Source organism: Bos taurus, chromosome 13, assembly GCF_002263795.3.
Source record: "Bos taurus isolate L1 Dominette 01449 registration number 42190680 breed Hereford chromosome 13, ARS-UCD2.0, whole genome shotgun sequence".
Taxonomy (NCBI): Eukaryota; Metazoa; Chordata; class Mammalia; order Artiodactyla; family Bovidae; genus Bos; species Bos taurus.
In genome coordinates, this window is record NC_037340.1 from 59,688,202 (window position 1) to 59,705,881 (window position 17,680).

General features: G+C 46.7%; 1 protein-coding gene across 5 annotated transcripts; it reads left to right on the forward strand.

The window, feature by feature from the left end:
• Positions 1–157: 157 nt before the first annotated feature.
• On the forward strand, positions 158–13,753 carry SIRPB2 (signal regulatory protein beta 2). Of its 5 annotated transcripts, XM_005214958.5 has the most exons (6): positions 158–366; positions 3,753–4,118; positions 5,206–5,547; positions 6,084–6,149; positions 7,171–7,301; positions 7,402–13,753. In XM_005214958.5, the coding sequence occupies exons 1-5, from the start codon at positions 246–248 to the stop codon at positions 7,266–7,268; spliced, it is 993 nt and encodes a 330-aa protein (XP_005215015.2). In that variant the 5' UTR covers positions 158–245; the 3' UTR covers positions 7,269–7,301; positions 7,402–13,753. The 5 variants fall into 5 exon arrangements, with proteins under 5 accessions (XP_005215015.2, XP_010809920.2, XP_005215016.2 ...); XM_010811618.4 differs by having other exon boundaries at positions 7,171–13,753; XM_005214959.5 differs by having other exon boundaries at positions 6,105–6,149; positions 7,171–13,753.
• Positions 13,754–17,680: the final 3,927 nt, after the last annotated feature.

A 17,680-nucleotide genomic window follows, 5' to 3' on the forward strand; every position in this document is an offset into this window, starting at 1 on the left:
TGACAACCGTGTTCATCTCCCTCCCAGGATGGCAAGGACAGAGTCTGGGAAAGGTCATTAAGGTTTTGACAGAGTGAATACAGGAACTACTGCTCAGATGTGAAAGCCGGAAACTCCTCCATTCCCCTTCTTCCTCTTGCAGCTTTGTTTTGCTTTAGCGAAAATACTTCCCCAAATAGTCCTGGCCATGAGAAGGCCTTGTATACGGACCCCACTTCAGACTCCAACGCCCATCAGAGAGTAGAATGGTGGTCAGTCTAGGGGACCACAGGAGATGCCCTGTGCCCTCTCTGATGCCCACCCTGACCTGCCTGGCTCCCTCATCTCCCTGCTCCTGGCTGCTGGCACTGCTCCTTGTCCTCTCCGGTGAGTAGGATCTGAGACAGAAGAGGATCCACCCCTGGCTGACCCCAGAGACAGGTGCCAGGAGGGGCCTGACCCCTACCAGATGGAGTGGGAGGGAGAAGCTGAGAATATCTTTGATCCCAGCAGAACTCAGACCAAGTGTCTGGAGAAGCAGAACTTTTAGGGCAGCACAGGGAAGTCAAGCTCCCAGGCTCTGGGCTTACAATACCATGTTCTGGCTCAGATACTTGTTAGCCCATCTGCAAAGAACCGGTCTTTGGGACCTTTCTCTAGGGGGTGCTGTGAGTTATTAAATATTAATATAAAAATAGTGAGGCTCAGCCCAGGACTGGCTACATAATTTGCCCAGCCCTGTGCAAAATGAAACCGCAGGTCCTTTGTTCCAAAGATATTAAGAATTTTAAAACAGCAATAGTAGAGCACTAAGGCAAGCATGAGCCTCTTCTAAGCTTTGGGCCCTGTGCAACTATACAAATCAAACATCCGTAAGTCAGTGGGGCTCCATAAAATGAGACTAATCCTAGGGCCCATCTCAAGACTTTGTGTGAGATAATACCTATAAATACCTGGCACAATGTAAAGATTTAATAACTATTGGCCACTACTATCATACCGATGTCTCCTCTAAGTCAGGATCAGGCTGATTTAGCTCCTGAGTTTGGGGTCTTCCAGGTACAACTCAGACTCGGAGCCCAGAACCCTTTGATCAACCAGACAAGATGCGTAGCTCTCAGTGGGCTCGTTCTGTCCCCTGCCCATCTGGGTCTCTGTCCCAGGACCTACTGAGATCTAGATTCTGTTCATTGCACCTTGGGTCCCCCAGAATGGTCAGCCCCAAGAGAGGTTTCCTTGAGTAAAGTGTGAGTCATAATTCTTAGTAACTCATTTCACAAATACTTCGAGTGTCCCTTAGGTGTTAGGCACTAGGTTAGGAAATTATATATCTAAACAAACCAGAGTAAAATATATTCAAAATATTTGTGGAAAATAGTGATTTCTAGCAGACTTCCAAAAGTGAACCCCTTGACAGGGATCTTGAAAACCAGAGCGTGCAGATAGAAAAATGGGTGGGACGGAATCCCAGAGCTGTGGGGAAGGGACTAGCCCAGCTTTATAGACGAGGCAGAGACAAAGCACCCCGGACATTTCCCAAAGTCTGTGTGATAACATAGAAGGAGAATCAAGCAAAGGGGAGTGAGAAGGGATGAGAGGCACAGCGCCTTATTCCAGACTCCAGTTTCCTCTCTGCTGTTTCACTTTTCCAGACTTGCCCCAGCTGGGATAAGAACCACGCGACTTTCTGAGCCCTCACCTTCTCTACTGCCTCTTTAGTTCTCCCCTTCTCATAACACACAGAAGCTTCATCTTCATAAAATTTTAATAGCTTTATTGAGGTACAACTGACATAAAGCAAACTGTATGTGTTTAAGGTGTGCAATTTGACACGTTTTGTGGGCATTGGACACGTTTCATACTTGTGAACTTATCACCAAGATAATCAAGATGATGAATGAATATAACACTCATAAAAGTTTCCTTGCATCCTTTCCATTCCTCCTCCTCCCCAGGCAACTGCTTATCTGTCTCCCATCGCTGCCTCCCATCACTACAGTTTAGTTTGCACTTTCTAGAAATTTGTACAACAAACATCCAGTACATACCCTTGTTTGCCTGGCTTCTTTTATTCATTGCAATTATTTGAGAGTCACACATGTTGTTGCACATATCAATAGTCATTTTTTGTCTATCTACTGTATGGATAAACCATAGTTTGTTTCTCCACTCACTTATTGACAGACATTTGGGTTGCTTGCTGTTTGGTGTGGACATATGCTTTCATTTCTCTTGGGGAAAGTACTAAGAACAAAATGACTGGATCATATGGCAGGTGATTGATTAACTTTTAAAGACACTGCTTTAAAGTTTTGCAAAGTGATTTACCATATTATATTTTCATCATCAATGTAGGAGAATGACATTTCCCCCAATCCTTGCCAACATTTGGTATGGTCAGCCTCTTCAATTTTAGTCATTCTAAAAAGTAGCATCTCTTTGTGGTTTTAATTTGCAATATGCAATTGGATCTTACATTTTTTGTCCACTGTGACAGTTTCTACTTTTTCTGGGAATATTTAGACCATTTACATTTAAAATAATTTTTTATATGATTGGGTTTAAATCTATTAAGAAATCTGTTCTACTTGTTCTTTGCTCCCTTTTGCTTCTTTTTCTGTCTTCATTTGGTAATTTAATACTTTTATAACGTTATTTTCTCTCTTTTTTTGGCTTATTAGCTGTGATTTTATTTTGTAATTTAGTGATTGCTTTAGGGTTTACAATATATTAATACCTCTTTATCAACATCTACCTTAAGTGATATCACACCATTTCACATATAGTATAAGAACCTTATGATGGTATACTAACATTCTCCCCACCCCAATTATGATTCTACTGTTACCTACTTAACTTTACTTATACATGTATTATAAGCTTCACTTTAGAATGTTATTATATTTTATTACTTGGGGCCTTGTTTTTCAGATTTGCTACATGGGAGAGAGCACTTCTCTCTAGGCAGAGTACTCTCTTCTGTGTAGTCTACCCATGACCCTGTTGACGAGTTTTTCCAGTTTTACAGATGGGAACAGGCATTATTCTCTGTGCTCTGCTGAGTGATGGGCACGATTTAGTGCATATGTGTGAGGAAACTGCTGAGGGCAGGGAAATGAGCACCAGCAGGAATTAGAGAGGACGAGGTCTCACCACTCATATAGTGGGGTTTGGGGTGAGTATCGTTGAACTTCCTGGAACTAAGGACACCAAGGACAAACAGAATCCCTGGGACTGGACATGGGGTGTCCCTTGGTCACAACTGTGAGGCAGTTCTTAGTGGCTAATGGCACATACCTCGCTGAAGATGGGAGGGAAATGAATTTTGAATTCCACAACCCTTCCCCAGATCCTCTTAGAAGGGAATATTTGCTCCACCTTTCTACTCCCCTCCTGCACTGAAAACCAAGAAACACCATGATGCAAACTTAAGACCTGGGATGAGACCAAGTTATGCCCAAGGCCTGATGAAAGCACAGACGAAGGGAAACTCGCAGCACAAAGCTGATGACCCCATCGTGACCTTATTACTTATAAGTTCTCCATTTTATAGCCCTGCTCTCTCTCTCTCTCTCTCTCTCTCTCTCTCTCTCTCTCTCTCTCTGTCTCCAGCCAGCTGCTTCACCTCCTCTTTCACTTCCCTCTCCAACAACACCCCTCAAGTGTTCTAAGCAATTGTTCCTGACCAGTTAATGGCTGGTTTATGTTAAGTTTGCCTCTTAGGACTCCAAGTTCCTCTAGCCTTGCACGAAGCCTTTTTTCCTCTGTTGCAGGAGTTCCTGAGCAGAGCAAGGGGAGTAAGTGGCAGGTGCTGCAGCCCGAGGGCCCCATGCTGGTGGCAGAAGGGGAGACAGTCCTGCTGAGATGTACAGTAGTCGGCTCCTGCACTGATGACATGATCAAGTGGGTCAAGGTGAGCAGCCAGGACCAGCAAGAAATTTACAACTTCAAGCATGGCTTCTTCCCCGGGGTGATGCCTATGATCCAGAAGATGCTGGAGCCGCTTAACTGTGACTATTCCATCTATATCCACAATGTCACTGGGAAACATGTTGGAACCTATCACTGTGTGAGATCTGATGGCTCAAGTGAGCACTCAGGAAAGATGCTGGATGGAGGCACCTCCGTGCTTGTGAAGGGTGAGTATCAGGCCCTGCAGGTCACAACCTTCTGCTCTGATCTATCTCCCTTTACCCGCATCATTCACCTTTACCCACAATCAAGCTCTGCTCGCAAAACCTCAGTGACATACAACAATTCGTATGTCTCACTCACACATTTACAGGCAGCTGGGCTGGTTCTATTCTGCATGTCTTATTCCAGGGCCCAGACTGGCCAGAGTACATATTTCTCATGGAGATAGCAGAAGCACAGAGGGAAGGTCCCAACACCTTAGGCACATTTCAAGCTTCTACTTGTGTGTCTGCTGTTAATAATAAATAGCCCATTGGCTAAAGCAAGTCACATGGCTAAGGTCAAAGGTAAGAGGCAAGGAAGTATACCCAACCACCATGAGGCCACGGTAAGAGTTTGGATGTGCCACGCCATCAGAGGAGAGTCAAGAACTGGGGCTGATCATTTAATCCACAAGTAACCAGTCATGTCATCTCTAAGTACACCAGTGGTGACCTGGACACCAATATGGTCTGTCATTCAATAGAAATGTGTTCTTAACTTAGTCATTTCAGGTCAACATCCTTCAAGTGCTTAATTTGTGAAATAGGCCATATAATTCCTATTTCAAAGGATATTCAGGTGATGAAATAGAAGAATTGATGTTTGTGAAACCCCTGTAAATTGTTGACTTGGAGGATATCTGTGTGTGTGTGTGTGTGTGTGTGTGTGTCAGGGTAGGGGGTGGAGGTGGGGGGTTCATTTTATCTTAATGCAAACATTTCAGAAACCCTTCTCTGACTCCTTCCAAGCTTCTCTTGGTCCTGCAGTCTTCTGGGTTTCCAACCTCAGAAGAATTTTCTAAGCCACCTCCACCACCAGACTGAGAACTCTAGGGCACGGCATTTATGTTTTGCTGAGCTTTCTTTTCCCCAGTCCTAGCATCAGCACATAGTAGGTACTGAGAACTTCTTTACTGAGTGAATCAGCTATTGAACAATGAGGGAATGTGGGAGGGAGTAGCTGAGTGAAAAAAACAGGGGAAGGAAAGGGAGGAAATCAGTGAACTGTGGAGGGAGAGAGAGAACAATGAAGTCCTCTCTTTGGATGCAGGACCTGGGAACACAGGGCCAGACCTCTGGATCATCCAACCCCAGGAATTGGTGTTGGCAACGCCTGGAGACACCGTCTTTCTGAATTGCACAGTGCTTGGAGTTGGTCCCCCAGGACCCATCAGGTGGTTTCGGGGGACTGGTCTGAACCGGGAGGCCATCTACAACTTTAGAGGCATCTCCTACTCCAACGTGACTGCGGTCCAAGCCTCCAACAATGATTTCAGCATTCTTCTGCATGGCATCTCCACCGAGCATGCAGGAACCTACTATTGTGTAAAGTTTCAGACTAAACTCAACAGGCAGTACCTATCCGGACAGGGCACCAGGTTGAGAGTCAAAGGTGAGACAGGTAGTCAGGAAGGTGTTGGGGGACAGAGGGAGGTGGTCCACCAAGAAATTTTTACCATGTCGCAAACAAGCTAGCTCTTCTTAGACTCAAAGTCATTTACATAGGCTATTAATGCTTTCTCCTTTTCTATGGAGAATTTCTACTCATCCTTCAAGGCCCAGCATAAATAGCCCCTCCTCTGTGAAATCTTCTCCTTCTCCCAGGCAGAGTTGATTTCTCCCCATTCTGGGCTCCACAGAGACAGACTGTGGAGACTGTACAGACTCTTAATGATTCAACAAACATGCATGTGTGCCTTTGACGGCCACACACTGGCTGCTGCAGATACAGAAACGGAGCAGGCATTGTCTCTATTCCAGAGATGCTCAACCAGGTCTGACTAGTCCTTCATAGTTACTGGACTTGACTTCTAGTCCCTATCCCAGGCAGAAACTCACAGGCTCATCTCCCCAGCTACTAACATAGGGGCTCAGGAAATGGAGGGATAGAAAGAAAGGGGAGTGTGAGACCACTTCTCTTCCTTGCAGTAAATCACACTTCTCTCCAAGGGTCAGAATTCACCAAGGAACGTACAACCAAGATATTTCCATCAGGTGAGTATATTTACCTCCAGTGGCATAACCAGTCCCCCATAGGTAAGTGGGGCCAGAGAGGGCTTGGCCATGGGAGATGAGCAGCCCCAGACTTCTGGGGCCCTCCTGCCACAAAGACGGTTCCCGTGACTCCATCTCAACTGCACAAGCAGAACCCAGAGAACCAGAGTAAAGTTCAATCAAAGAAGTACTTTCCAACAGTCAGTGCGAACTGCTCAGTGGGCAGTCTTGCTGTGAGGTCTTGAGCTCCCCCTGAGTCAGAAAAAGGATACACTGTGGAGCTGTGCAGAACAGAGCTGGAGAACATGGCTTTGTAGCCAGGCTCCCTGGATTGAGCACCTTCCTAGCTCTTTGAGTCTCTGGTGTCCTGCTCTGTGATCTGTGAGGGGAAAGGGAGATAAAAATCAGAGAGTTTACCTCACAGAATTATATACAGATCCAATGGGGCAAGTGCCCAGAACTATGCCTATCACATAGCCTCAAGGGCACTTGATAATTGGGGGATGAACTTGGGATAGAGGTGACCAGGTTAGCTTCCCAGATGCTCGGCCCTGTTCCTGCTATCCTTGGGAGCCAGACCACTTCGTCCCATCACTATTTTGGCACATGTGGCCCTGAGCAAATCACTCCCCTACTCTGGGTCTGTTTCCTCATCTATACAAATTGAACTGTTATCCTACTTTGCAAGATTAGTTTGAGGATTATATAAGGCATTTAGGAAATGCTTAGCTCCGGCCCTGGGACAGAGGAGTTGAGCAGCAAATAATGAAAGACATTTTCTCTTGTTATCAGAGGTCTGGGATGCTGTCAAGATGATTAAGGGTACAAACAGGATATTGGGCAAAGGCTCTGTGAGCCTGAAACAGGAGGAAGGGAGGTCTATGATCTCTTTAGCTGTAGAAGGGATGTGGCCCCGCAGGCTATACAGAAGCTAGGCTCAGCTTCACCATAGGGGCACTGAGTTGTGGGCTGTTGGGGGCTCACCCGGGGTCCTTCCTGAGCTTTCCTCTGTGTCTCCCAGGGCTCCTGTCTGTCCTCACACTTGCGGTCCTGGGACTGAAAACAGTGACCTTGGCTGCACTCTTGCTGGCCCTGGTTGTCTGCTGGAGAAGCCCTTGACAAGAAGACATCAGAACTCCAGGCCCAGAAGAGGTGTGCTCGTCTTAGCATGGGTCATGGATGACTGGTCAGCCCTAGAGTGGGTCCTCTAAGAGAGGGCCCAGGAATCCCTAATCATTTCTCTGCCTCCCAGCTGCCCAGCTGCCAGCTGCCCTCCCAGCTGCCTTCAAGCCTCACGATGAACTCCAGGATCCTGATGCCTGTTCACCTGGTGAAATTCTCTATTTGTCACTGGGCTCCCTTCTGTTTGCTTTTTTCTCACTGTATTTCACTGTTTGTTGAACCCAGGGTAGACAAGGTGCGAGCTAAGAGGCTGGAAGAAGATGCGAGGAGCCGTAGGAACTGTAGACATGTTTATTCTCTCCTCTCGTGGCTGACCCAGCAGACAAAGCCCTAATGCAGCCTCACGGCCACAATGTTAGCCATAACATAGCCCCAAGGGCTTTCTCAGGTAGAGTTTATATATGCTTCAGAACAAACGTAGCCCGTGGCCAAGAAATTACCTCCTGACATGCGTGTGCAGTGCTATAGGTGACCTCAGCTGTTATGTAATTATTATTTACAAAAAGTGGGGCAAGAGTGAGAAGATGTGGGGTGAGGGAGCCTGATCACTCCATCTTCACCACTTTGCTCTTTCCCTACAGCCTTCCTTTCTCTTCTCAGCCTGTTTAAACCCTCCTTGTCTTTTAAGGTCTTGCCCAGGTCTCTCCTCGAGGCCTCTGCTCCTGTTGCAGCCCCTTTTGGAGGGCCCACCCCCTTGCTCCCCACCCTACATTTTCTCTTCCTTCAAGATCCAACTTGAGAGTCCTTCCCAGAAGGTTTCCCTGAGTGACTCTGAGCTGGCCCAGCCAGACCACCTGTGCCCCTCCATCTCTATCCTTTCTTCCTCCTTTTCTGCCTGCTTTCTTTCTTCACCCTGGCTGGCTTAGGTGGCTATAATAGTTAGAATTCAGGTTTGGCAACTTTGGCAAAACTCTCAAATCAGAAGAAAGTAGCTCAAATCTGAAGAAAGTTGGTTCCTCTAGTAATATTTGAGCATAAACAGGCCAGGCAGTTTGGGGACTCCTTGAGACCCCAAGATTCTTTGATCTTGTTGATACCAGGTCCATATCTCAGGCAGAAAGACCAGGGAAGAGGAGGATGACACTTCCCTTCAAGGTCACAGGTAGGAATTTGCCCATATCACCTCTGCCTGGTTGGAATGTGGTCACTTGGTCACACCTAGCTGCAAGGAAGGCAACAAGAGTGCACCTAGCTAAAATCTGTCACTAGAGAGCCAGAGAGTAAAGCTCAGTAGATGACCAGCAATCTCTACCCCTGTGGCGTAGAGATAGCTTACTTGCTGTGTGGCACACCTGAGCTCCATTCCCAGGTGAAATGGCACCTCTCTGTACCTCTGCCTCCACTAGGGCAGCATAGTGGAGGGTAGTAGTTCTAAAGAAAAGGACACGTTGCCCCCCAGGGACATGGCAATGTCTACAGACATTTTGATTGTCATAACTTGGGGGAGACTGTTGCCCTCTAATGATTAGAGGTCAAGGATGCTGCTAAATGCACAGGACAGACCCCACAGCCAAGAGTTATCTGGCCCAAAGTATCAGTAGAATCGAAGTCGAGAAGCCCTGACGTAGTGGAAAGCATGCATTCCCTGCAATCAGACACGCCCGATTTCTAATCCTGAAGCGCCCACTCCCTCCTTGTGCACCATTGATAACAAATCAGTCATTGCCCCTCTTGGAACATGGAGGAAAATAACGTGGACTTCTGCATTGTATAAGAAACAATTCAACATCGACTGAGGGCTTACTATGAGCTGTGTGTTCTGTGTACACTCAGTACATGTGAACTCCCTTTTCTCTTTCCATACAAACATTTATTAGCACCTATTATATCAGGAAATGGATTAGTCTGAATGTTTTTCATTGTAACAAACAGAAAAGTGGGTGGAACAACACTAAGCCAACACATTTAGCCCGAGTGTTTGTGCCAGTCTCAACATATGGATAACTGGTGCTGTAGCTGGATCAGCTCTTGTAGTTCTTATTATGAGTGCAAGATGCCCTTCAGCAATATCCATCAGGGAACTTTGAAGAACTAGAGGTTTATAACTTTACAAGACCTGGAAGTTACACAGAATTCCTGGGGCCGCACTGTGAGGTCACAAGGAAAAAACAGAGGGAACACCTGGGGTTCTGTTTTATTGAGGTTGATGATTTTCTGGGCTCACTCTTTATGGGTAAATTTAAAACTTAAGAGCAGGAATTTAAAGCCCAGGAAGAAGAAAAGAAATAGTAGCTCAAATGATCAGTTATTGAAATCAACCAAGATCTCTAAAACAAAGCAAACTCAGTGGGGGAAGATGGCCTGGCTATTTAGCCCTGTGACTGGCAGTATGTTCAGAAATAAACACATTGAAGGGGGTGCCTCTTTGAAATGGATGCCTCAGCAGTCAAAACTTAAATAAGATAATAGCATTACCAAAAAAAAAGAAAAAACTGTCAAGGTTTACACTGCACTGAGAATTGAATAATTATTGAATTACCAGACATCAGAAGAAAGGGTAGATATAATAAATTAAATAATATCTTCCTACAAAAGATATCCAAGTCTGAATCCCTGGAACCTGTGAATATTACCTTATGTGACAAAAAGGACTTTGCAGATGTGATTGTGCGTGTGTGTCCCATCTTTAAATGGAGCGGTTGTCCTGAATTATCCAAAGTGAAAGTGTTAGTCACTCAGTCATGCCTGACTCTTTGCAACCCCATGAACTGTAGCTAGTAGCCTGCCAGGCTACTCTATCCATGGAATTCTCCGGGCAAGATATACTGGAGTGGATAGCCATTCCCTTCTGCAGGGGATCTTCCCAACCCAGGGATTGAACCCAGATCTCCTGCATTGCAGGTAACTTCTTTATCATCTGGGCCACAGGGAAGCCCTTACTTATCCAAGTGGGCCCTAAATGCAATCACAAGTGTCTTTGATGAGGGAGAGACAGAGGGAGATTCCACACAGAACAGGAGGAGAAAGCAATGCGACCACAAAGGCAGAATGGAAGTGTGAAAAATGCTGGCAGCCACAAGCAGCTGGAAGATGCAAGGAGCAGAGTCTTCCCAGTGTCTCTGGAGGGAGCACAGCCCCCTGATACCTTGATTTCAGCCCAGTGATACTAACTTCAGACTTCTGGCTTCCAGAAGCAGGAGAGAATAAATTTCTGTTGTTTTAATGCCATGAAATTTGTGGTAATATGTTAAAGCAGCCACAGGAAGCTATTAATAGGGTGGAACTGGGCTTCTGAAATAACTGGGTATTCCCTGCTCTGCCCCGTAAACCTATTCACTTGTGCTGACTTTAAAAAAAAAAAAAAAAGCACAATATGAGAGTTATGAGTTAAGTTTTATTTGGGGCAAAATGAGGGCTATCTCCTGAGAGAGAGGATTCCAGATAGTTCTGAGAAACAACTCTAAAGAGGTAGGGGAAGGTCAGCATATATGTGATTTTGGTCAAGGGGGAGTAATGCAATCAAACACATGTTTTTGGCAGAAGGTTTCTGTTAGTCTCGTGAAGGTTACTGCTAGTCACAAGGAGCAGACATCACCATGAGGATTTTAGTGTTTTTCTAGATACGAGGAGATTTGAGAACTGGGCTCACAAAATCAGCTCCTGAAAATATCTGTCTGAAAACCTGTTCTACCAGTTTTACCCAGAGCACAGAGCGCTTCATTTCTGCTCTCCACCCCAACAGCTCCTTTCAGTGGACGTTGAAAATCAGCAGCCGCAGCAGCACATAACTTAATCCTTGTAGAGATAGACGGCAGCAGCCAATGGCAAGGGCCAATTTGTAGTTGACACTAGACAGGGTCCTGCGTGGTCTAATCCCTGAAAGCCCTCCCACCGTCTTATCCCCCGCCTCCAACACCCTTTAAATTGACTCCCTGTCACCCACCTGGGCCTTGGCTACACATGTTCCCTCATTCAGTCGTCTGCTTAGCTGTTTCTTCAAGAGGCCTCTGTAGTAGCTCATCCACGACAACATTGTCTTCCTTCTCATTTCCCATTTGCAGCGTAAGTTTCTTCACAACATTTACTGCTACATATAAATGTGAGAGTGTGTGTGTGTTTATTTCCTTGATGATTGTTAGTTGTTCACTAGTGAATTTGAGTGGGCTTCCCAAGTGGCTCAGTGATGAAGAATCCGCCTGCCAATGTAGGAGACATAAGAGACGCAGTTTCGACCCCTGGGTCAGGAAGATCTCCTGGAGGAGGGCATGACAATCCACTCCAATATTCTTGCCTAGAAAATCCCATGAACAGAGGAGCCTGGCAAGCCTATAGTCCATAGGGTCACAAAGAATCAGACACAACTGAGCCACTGAGCACTCATACAGTGTATTTGAGTTCACCAAGGTCGGGAACCTAACTTTTCACTATTGTAGCCCCTTTCATTCATTCATAAAAAGTAGTTGAAGGCTGATAATGTGCCAGGCAGGTGGTGGAAGGCAGAATCAGAGTGGGACTGGGGTGAGGTCAGGATGGGAACCAAAGTGGAGATGAAACTGGAGTGGGGCTGGGGGTGAAACTTGAGAAGGAAGTGGGCTTTGGAGGGTAGGGGTACATGTAGTGCTGGCAGTGGGGATAGGGGAGAAAATGGTGGGGCTGTGTGGGTCCGGAGCGCGTGGTGGTGGGTCTTCAAGGTAGGGATGAGTCTGGAGGTGGTAGTCATGGTGGGACTTGGGGATGGGGGCAGGGCAGGGGAAGGAGGGTGGGGGAAGGGGCTGGAAGTTGGAAGCGGGCAAGGCCTTCAGCACCACCCCTACTCAGTTTTGTTAAGGACATTTAGATAAATGTTATAAAAATGTGTCAATAGTTTCAACTTCGCACCCAAATGTCCCCTTCTAATCAAATTCTGACTCTAAACACCTCCAATCAGATTGCTGGAACCGCCTCCAGAAACTAGCCATGGAAGCACAGTCCTACTGGCCAAATAGATTCAGGGTGGTAGAGTGGTTAGGAGCACAGCGTCTGAGGTGCCTGGGTTCAAACTTATTTAGGAATCTGCATTCCTGGTCTTGAAGTCCTAAGACATAACTCTAAATTGTTAGGTTGTGTTTTGTTTTTTTTTTTTTCAGTCAACAATAGAGGCAAACATCTGTTTCATTTTGCCTTGTACTGTTCTTGTACCTGAGTATTGAAATACAGATCATTTTATTCCAATCACTATCTTTTATTCCCCCCTTCAATTAGGGTGTGATGTTGGTTTTGTCAATGCATATAAATCAATTTTATTATCTCTCAATTTCATTTAAGGCATAAAGGGGTGATACAAAATGTTTGTTATGAAAGTGGATCTGAGAAGGCTGTGAACACTTGCTGGCCCACCTTCCACCACCCACTTTGAACATAGGCCCTGAGGCCCAGAGAGGGCAAGAGATCTGCTCTTATCACCCAGCTTGTTCAGGGCCCAGACTGAGGCAGGAGCTATATGGGCTCCAGGATAGACATTTACAACTAGCCTCCTGTTTATATTTCTTGAGGCAAGAAATGGATGGACTCCAGCTTAGACATTTATAACCAGCCTCCTGTTTATACTTCCATATAGAAATAAACAACAGGAACAGGGTAAAGAGCTGTACTTTAGTTTCTGGTGGACACTTAAAATGACAGTAATGGGCGGGGCAGAAATGAGCTGAGTCTTGCCCAGATAAAGGATAAAGAGAGCACATACTTGCCATTCTTGAGATCAAGGAGACCTCCCCGACTGCAAGTATGCAGAAAGACTTCCTAGGGGTCCAAAAGGGAGAGGGGGCCACCCCAGAATAGCTGGTGTCAACTTTCCCATAGGCCTCTGTGCTGGAATCCATCTTGACAAAAAGATGTGCATACATGTGAGAAAGGGACCTAGGACAGGTCAGGTGTAGAAAAAGGAGGGCGATAACTGGCCAAAGGTAAACAAAGACCTGGAAGAACTGCCCTGTATAAACGATGTGACCACCTCTTTACTGCCCTCCTCCTCATCAGGCAGGAACCTGCTCCTTTTTCTCCTGGTGGGTATCTCTGCCTTGCTTCTGTCTCAAATAAACAAACTGTAACAGGAGGGAAAGGGGCGGGGCACAACTTTGGAAAGAATGACATAGCCCAAGGACGCAGCATAAACCAATTAGAATCAAATGGGACCAAGATGGCAGACAAGACTAGACCTTGATCCTCAATCAGCAAGTGAAATGACACACACAGAGGTGCCAGGACAGTTCCAAGGCACCGTTAAAAGACCAAGGAGTGGGCAATGGCCCAAATCCTGGAAATCTCCACTCCTTCCCCAAAATAGTTGCAATAATCCTCCCACTCATTAGCATAGGAAAGCACCCAGCCTGTAAAAACTAACCACATCACATTTCAAGGCCGCACTTGCCCTCTGTCATGGCCCACACTCTGTCTGTGGAGTGTGCTTCTCTCTGAATCTGAATAAATCCACTCCTTACCTGTCACTTTGTCTCCCACTGAATTCTTTCTGCGATGAGACATCAAGAACCTGAGCTTCATTAGGTCCTGAAACCAGGTACGGTGGGTTATAGCTGAGTGATAGCTCAGTCCCAGCCACGTGGGTTCAAGTCCCAGGTTTAAGTCCCAAGCAGGGTTTCCTCTGGGTTTAAGTCTCAGCCACGTGGGTTCAAGTCCCAGGCAGGGTTTTGGCTGGGTTTGAGTCCCAACCATGTGGGTTTGAGTCCCAGGCAGGGTTTCCGCTGGATTTGAGTCCCAGCCACATGGGTTCAAGTCCCAGGCAGGGTTTTGGCTGGGTTTGAGTCCCAGCCACGTGGGTTCAAGCCCCAATCTGAGGGAAACAGCTTCAAAACCGTTTCCTTGTGTGTTCTCCCACGTGCCATGTCTCCAGTAATGAACTTTGTACCTGCTTTTACAGTTTTTGCCTCCTTGAGCAATTCATTTTTCAAACAAGGCAAGAACCAGGGCAACTTTGCTTCCAGCCTCTAGCCCTTGGTGGTCTAGCAGCTAGGATTTCTAATTTTCATCCAGGCTGAGTGAAGTTGCTCAGTCGTGTCCGACTCTTTGTGACCCCATGGACTATAGCCTACCAGGCTTCTCCATCCATGGGATTTTTCAGGCAAGAGTACCGCAGTGGGTTGCCATTTCCTTCTCCAGGGGATCTTCCCAACCCAGGGATCGAATCCAGGTTTCCTGCATTGTAGGCAGACGCTTTACCCTCTGAGCCACCAGGGAAGCCCAGGCTACTCAGGTCCAATTCTTGGGCAAGGAACTAAGATCTCACTTTAAGCTACTGCTCGCTGGTGTCTCTTCAAGACCAAGCCCACAACCACGATGAACACTAAAAGGCAGTCACTCTGCAGCCCCACACCTCCAGAATGTATGTTTGTGGGTCTCAGGGTTGCCACTTCTCATAGCCACAAGGCATCTGTTCTGTGGAAAATGAAAAGTTTTCTTTTATTGAAATTAGGTCATATCCCACAGTCTGTTCAACCCTTCTCAGGAGTCTGGTACGTGCTCTGCATCCTTGTGCTGAGATTTTCATCCCTGCATTTCTCACCTGGATATGCAGATGCTTGAGGTTTCATTTATTCACTCCTTCACTAATTCAACAAAGAGTCAGTAAGCAGCTGTTTAATGCCAGTGACTGCAGGTCACAGGAGATAAAATGAGAGCTAACATTTGCTGAGGACTCACTAAACATCAGGCTTCCCTGGTGGCTCAGCTGGTAAAGAATCCGCCTGCAATGCGGGAGACCTGGGTTTGATCCCTGGGTTGGGAAGAGCCCCTGGAAAAGGGAAAGACTACTCACTCCAGTATTCTGGCCTGGAGAATTCCATGGACTGTATAGTCCATGGGCTCGCAAAAAGCCAGACATGACTGAGCAACTTTCACTTTCACTAAGCATCAAACATTGCTCTCAGCAGTTCACATTGAATCCTCAGACCTCTCTGAGGTAGGAACCATGAGGAGTTCCACTTTACATATCAGAAAACTGAAACTTAGAGAGATAATCTGCCCAAGATTACACAAGCAGTAACAGCTAGGTTTCAACACCATGTGTGTGTTCTAAAGCCATACTGTGTTGGAAACAGTCACAGCTCCTGCTGTTCACGAGGATTGTGGCCCTTGGGGAAGACAGACACTTAACATGGCATCAGAGGGCATTCACTGGCAACTGTATGATGGAGCCTAGGGATGTAGAAAGGTATCCTTGAGGAGGGGATACCTAAGCTGAAACTAGAAGGATGAACAAGAGCAGATCAGTGGATGGCTCCTGCGTGCTGAGTTGCTTCAGTCATGTCCGACTCTTTGCAACCCTATGGACTGTAGCCCGCCAGGCTCCTCTGTCCATAGGATTCTCCAGGCAAGAATACTGGAGTGGGTTGCCATTTCCTCCTCCAGGGGATCTTCCCAGGGATCGAACCTGTGTTTCTCATGTCTCCTGCATTGACAGGTAGGTTCTTTACCACTAGCGCCACTTGGGAAGCCCAGTAGATGGCTCAGTGGTAAAGAATCCAGCTGCCAATGCAGGAGACATAGGTTCAATCCCTGGTCCAGGAAGATACCACATGCTTTGGAGCAACTAAGCCCGTGTACCACAACTACAGAGCCTGTGCTCTAGAGTTGGGGAACCGCAACTACTGAGCCCATGTGCCACAAGTACTGAAGCCTGTGAACCCCAGAGCCCATGCTCTGCAACAAAAGCCACCACAGTGAGAAGCCTGCGCTCTGCAACCAGAGAGTAGCCCCGGCTCCCAAAACTAGAGAAAAGCCCGCACAGTGATGAAGACCCAGCACAGCCTAGATAAACAAGTAGAAGAGTGATCAGGGGAGGAGGAAGAGAAGAGCATCCCAGGGAGGGTGGCAAGAGGAAAGAGAGCAAAGAAGCTGAGGACCTCTGTGACAGGATTGTGTCTGAGAAGGTGCCCTTGGAGCAGAGGCTGAAGAAAGCAAGGAAGCCACGAGGGAAGGGTGTTCCAGGCAAAGGGAGCACACAAAAGCTCTGATGCAAATACCTGTCTGGCACCTTCAAGGAACAGCAAGAAAGGCAGTGTGCCCAGAGCAGAGGAAGCTGCTGAGAAGCCTAGGAGATGAGATGGAGAGCTAGCTGGTGCACCTCACAGGGGTCTTCCAGGCCCTCAGACTTATTTTTTTATTTTTTAACACAGATTGAGATGAGGAGCCATGGAAGGGTTGGGAGAGACAGTGCCTTGTTCAAGGCTCTCACAACATGAACAACAAGAGCGATATTCGCTCAGTCTTGTCCGACTCTTTGCAACCCCACGGACTGTAGGCCGCCAGGCTCCTCTGTCCATGGAATTCTCCAGGCAAGAATACTGGAGTGGGTAGCCATTCCCTCTTCCAGAACAAGAAGGCAGGGACTTTGTTTTGCTCCCTGCTAATGCCCAGCCCCGAAAGAGCACAAAGAGGGGGCAAGAATACACAGAAGAACTATACAAAAAAGACCTTCATGACCCAGATAACCACAATGGTGTGATCACTCACCTAAAGCCAGACATCCTGGAATGCAAAGTCAAGTGGGCCTTAGGAAGCATCACTACGAACAAAGCTAGTTCAGTTCAGTCGCTCAGTCACGTCAGACTCTTTGCGACCCCATGAATCGCAGCATGCCAGGCCTCCCTGTCCATCACCAACTCCTGGAGTTCACTCAAACTCACGTCCATCGAGTCAGTGATGCCATCTAGCCATCTCAACCTCTGTCGTCCCCTTCTCTTCCTGCCCCCAATCCCTCCCAGCATCAGAGTCTTTTCCAATGAGTCAGCTCTTCGCATGAGGTGGCCAAAGTACTGGAGTTTCAGCTTCAGCATCATTCCTTCCAAAGAAATCCCAGGGCTGATCTCCTTCAGAATGGACTGGTTGGATCTCCTTGCAGTCCAAGGGACTCTCAAGAGTCTTCTCCAACACCACAGTTCAAAAGCATCAATTCTTCGGCGCTCAACTAGTGGAGGTGATGGAATTCCAGTTGAGCTATTTCAAATCCTAAAAGACGATGCTGTGAAAGAGCTGCACTCAATATGCCAACAAATTTGGAAAACTTAGCAGTGGCCACAGGACTGGAAAAGGTCAGTTTTCATTCCAATCCCAAAGAAAGGCAATGCCAAAGAATGCTCAAACTACTGTACAATCGCACTCATCTCACACACTAGAAAAGTAATGCTCAAAATTCTCCAAGCCAGGCTTCAGTAATACATGAACCGTGAACTTCCAGATGTTCAAGCTGGATTTAGAAAAGGCAGAGGAACCAGAGATCAAATTGCCAACATCCCCTGGATCATCGAAAAAGCAAGAAAGTTCCAGAAAAACATCTATTTCTGCTTTATTGACTGACAAAGCCTTTGACTGTGTGGCTCACAACAAACTGTGGAAATTTCTTAAAGAAATGGGAATAC

Excerpts from the sequence above, each read along its gene's own strand:
- SIRPB2 (XM_010811618.4), top strand. The coding sequence starts at position 246 with ATGGTGGTCAGTCTAGGGGACCACAGGAGATGCCCTGTGCCCTCTCTG. Across the intron at positions 367-3,752 it reads ACTGCTCCTTGTCCTCTCCG|GAGTTCCTGAGCAGAGCAAG; the intron begins GTGAGTAGGATC and ends CCTCTGTTGCAG. Across the intron at positions 5,548-6,083 it reads CACCAGGTTGAGAGTCAAAG|TAAATCACACTTCTCTCCAA; the intron begins GTGAGACAGGTA and ends TCTTCCTTGCAG.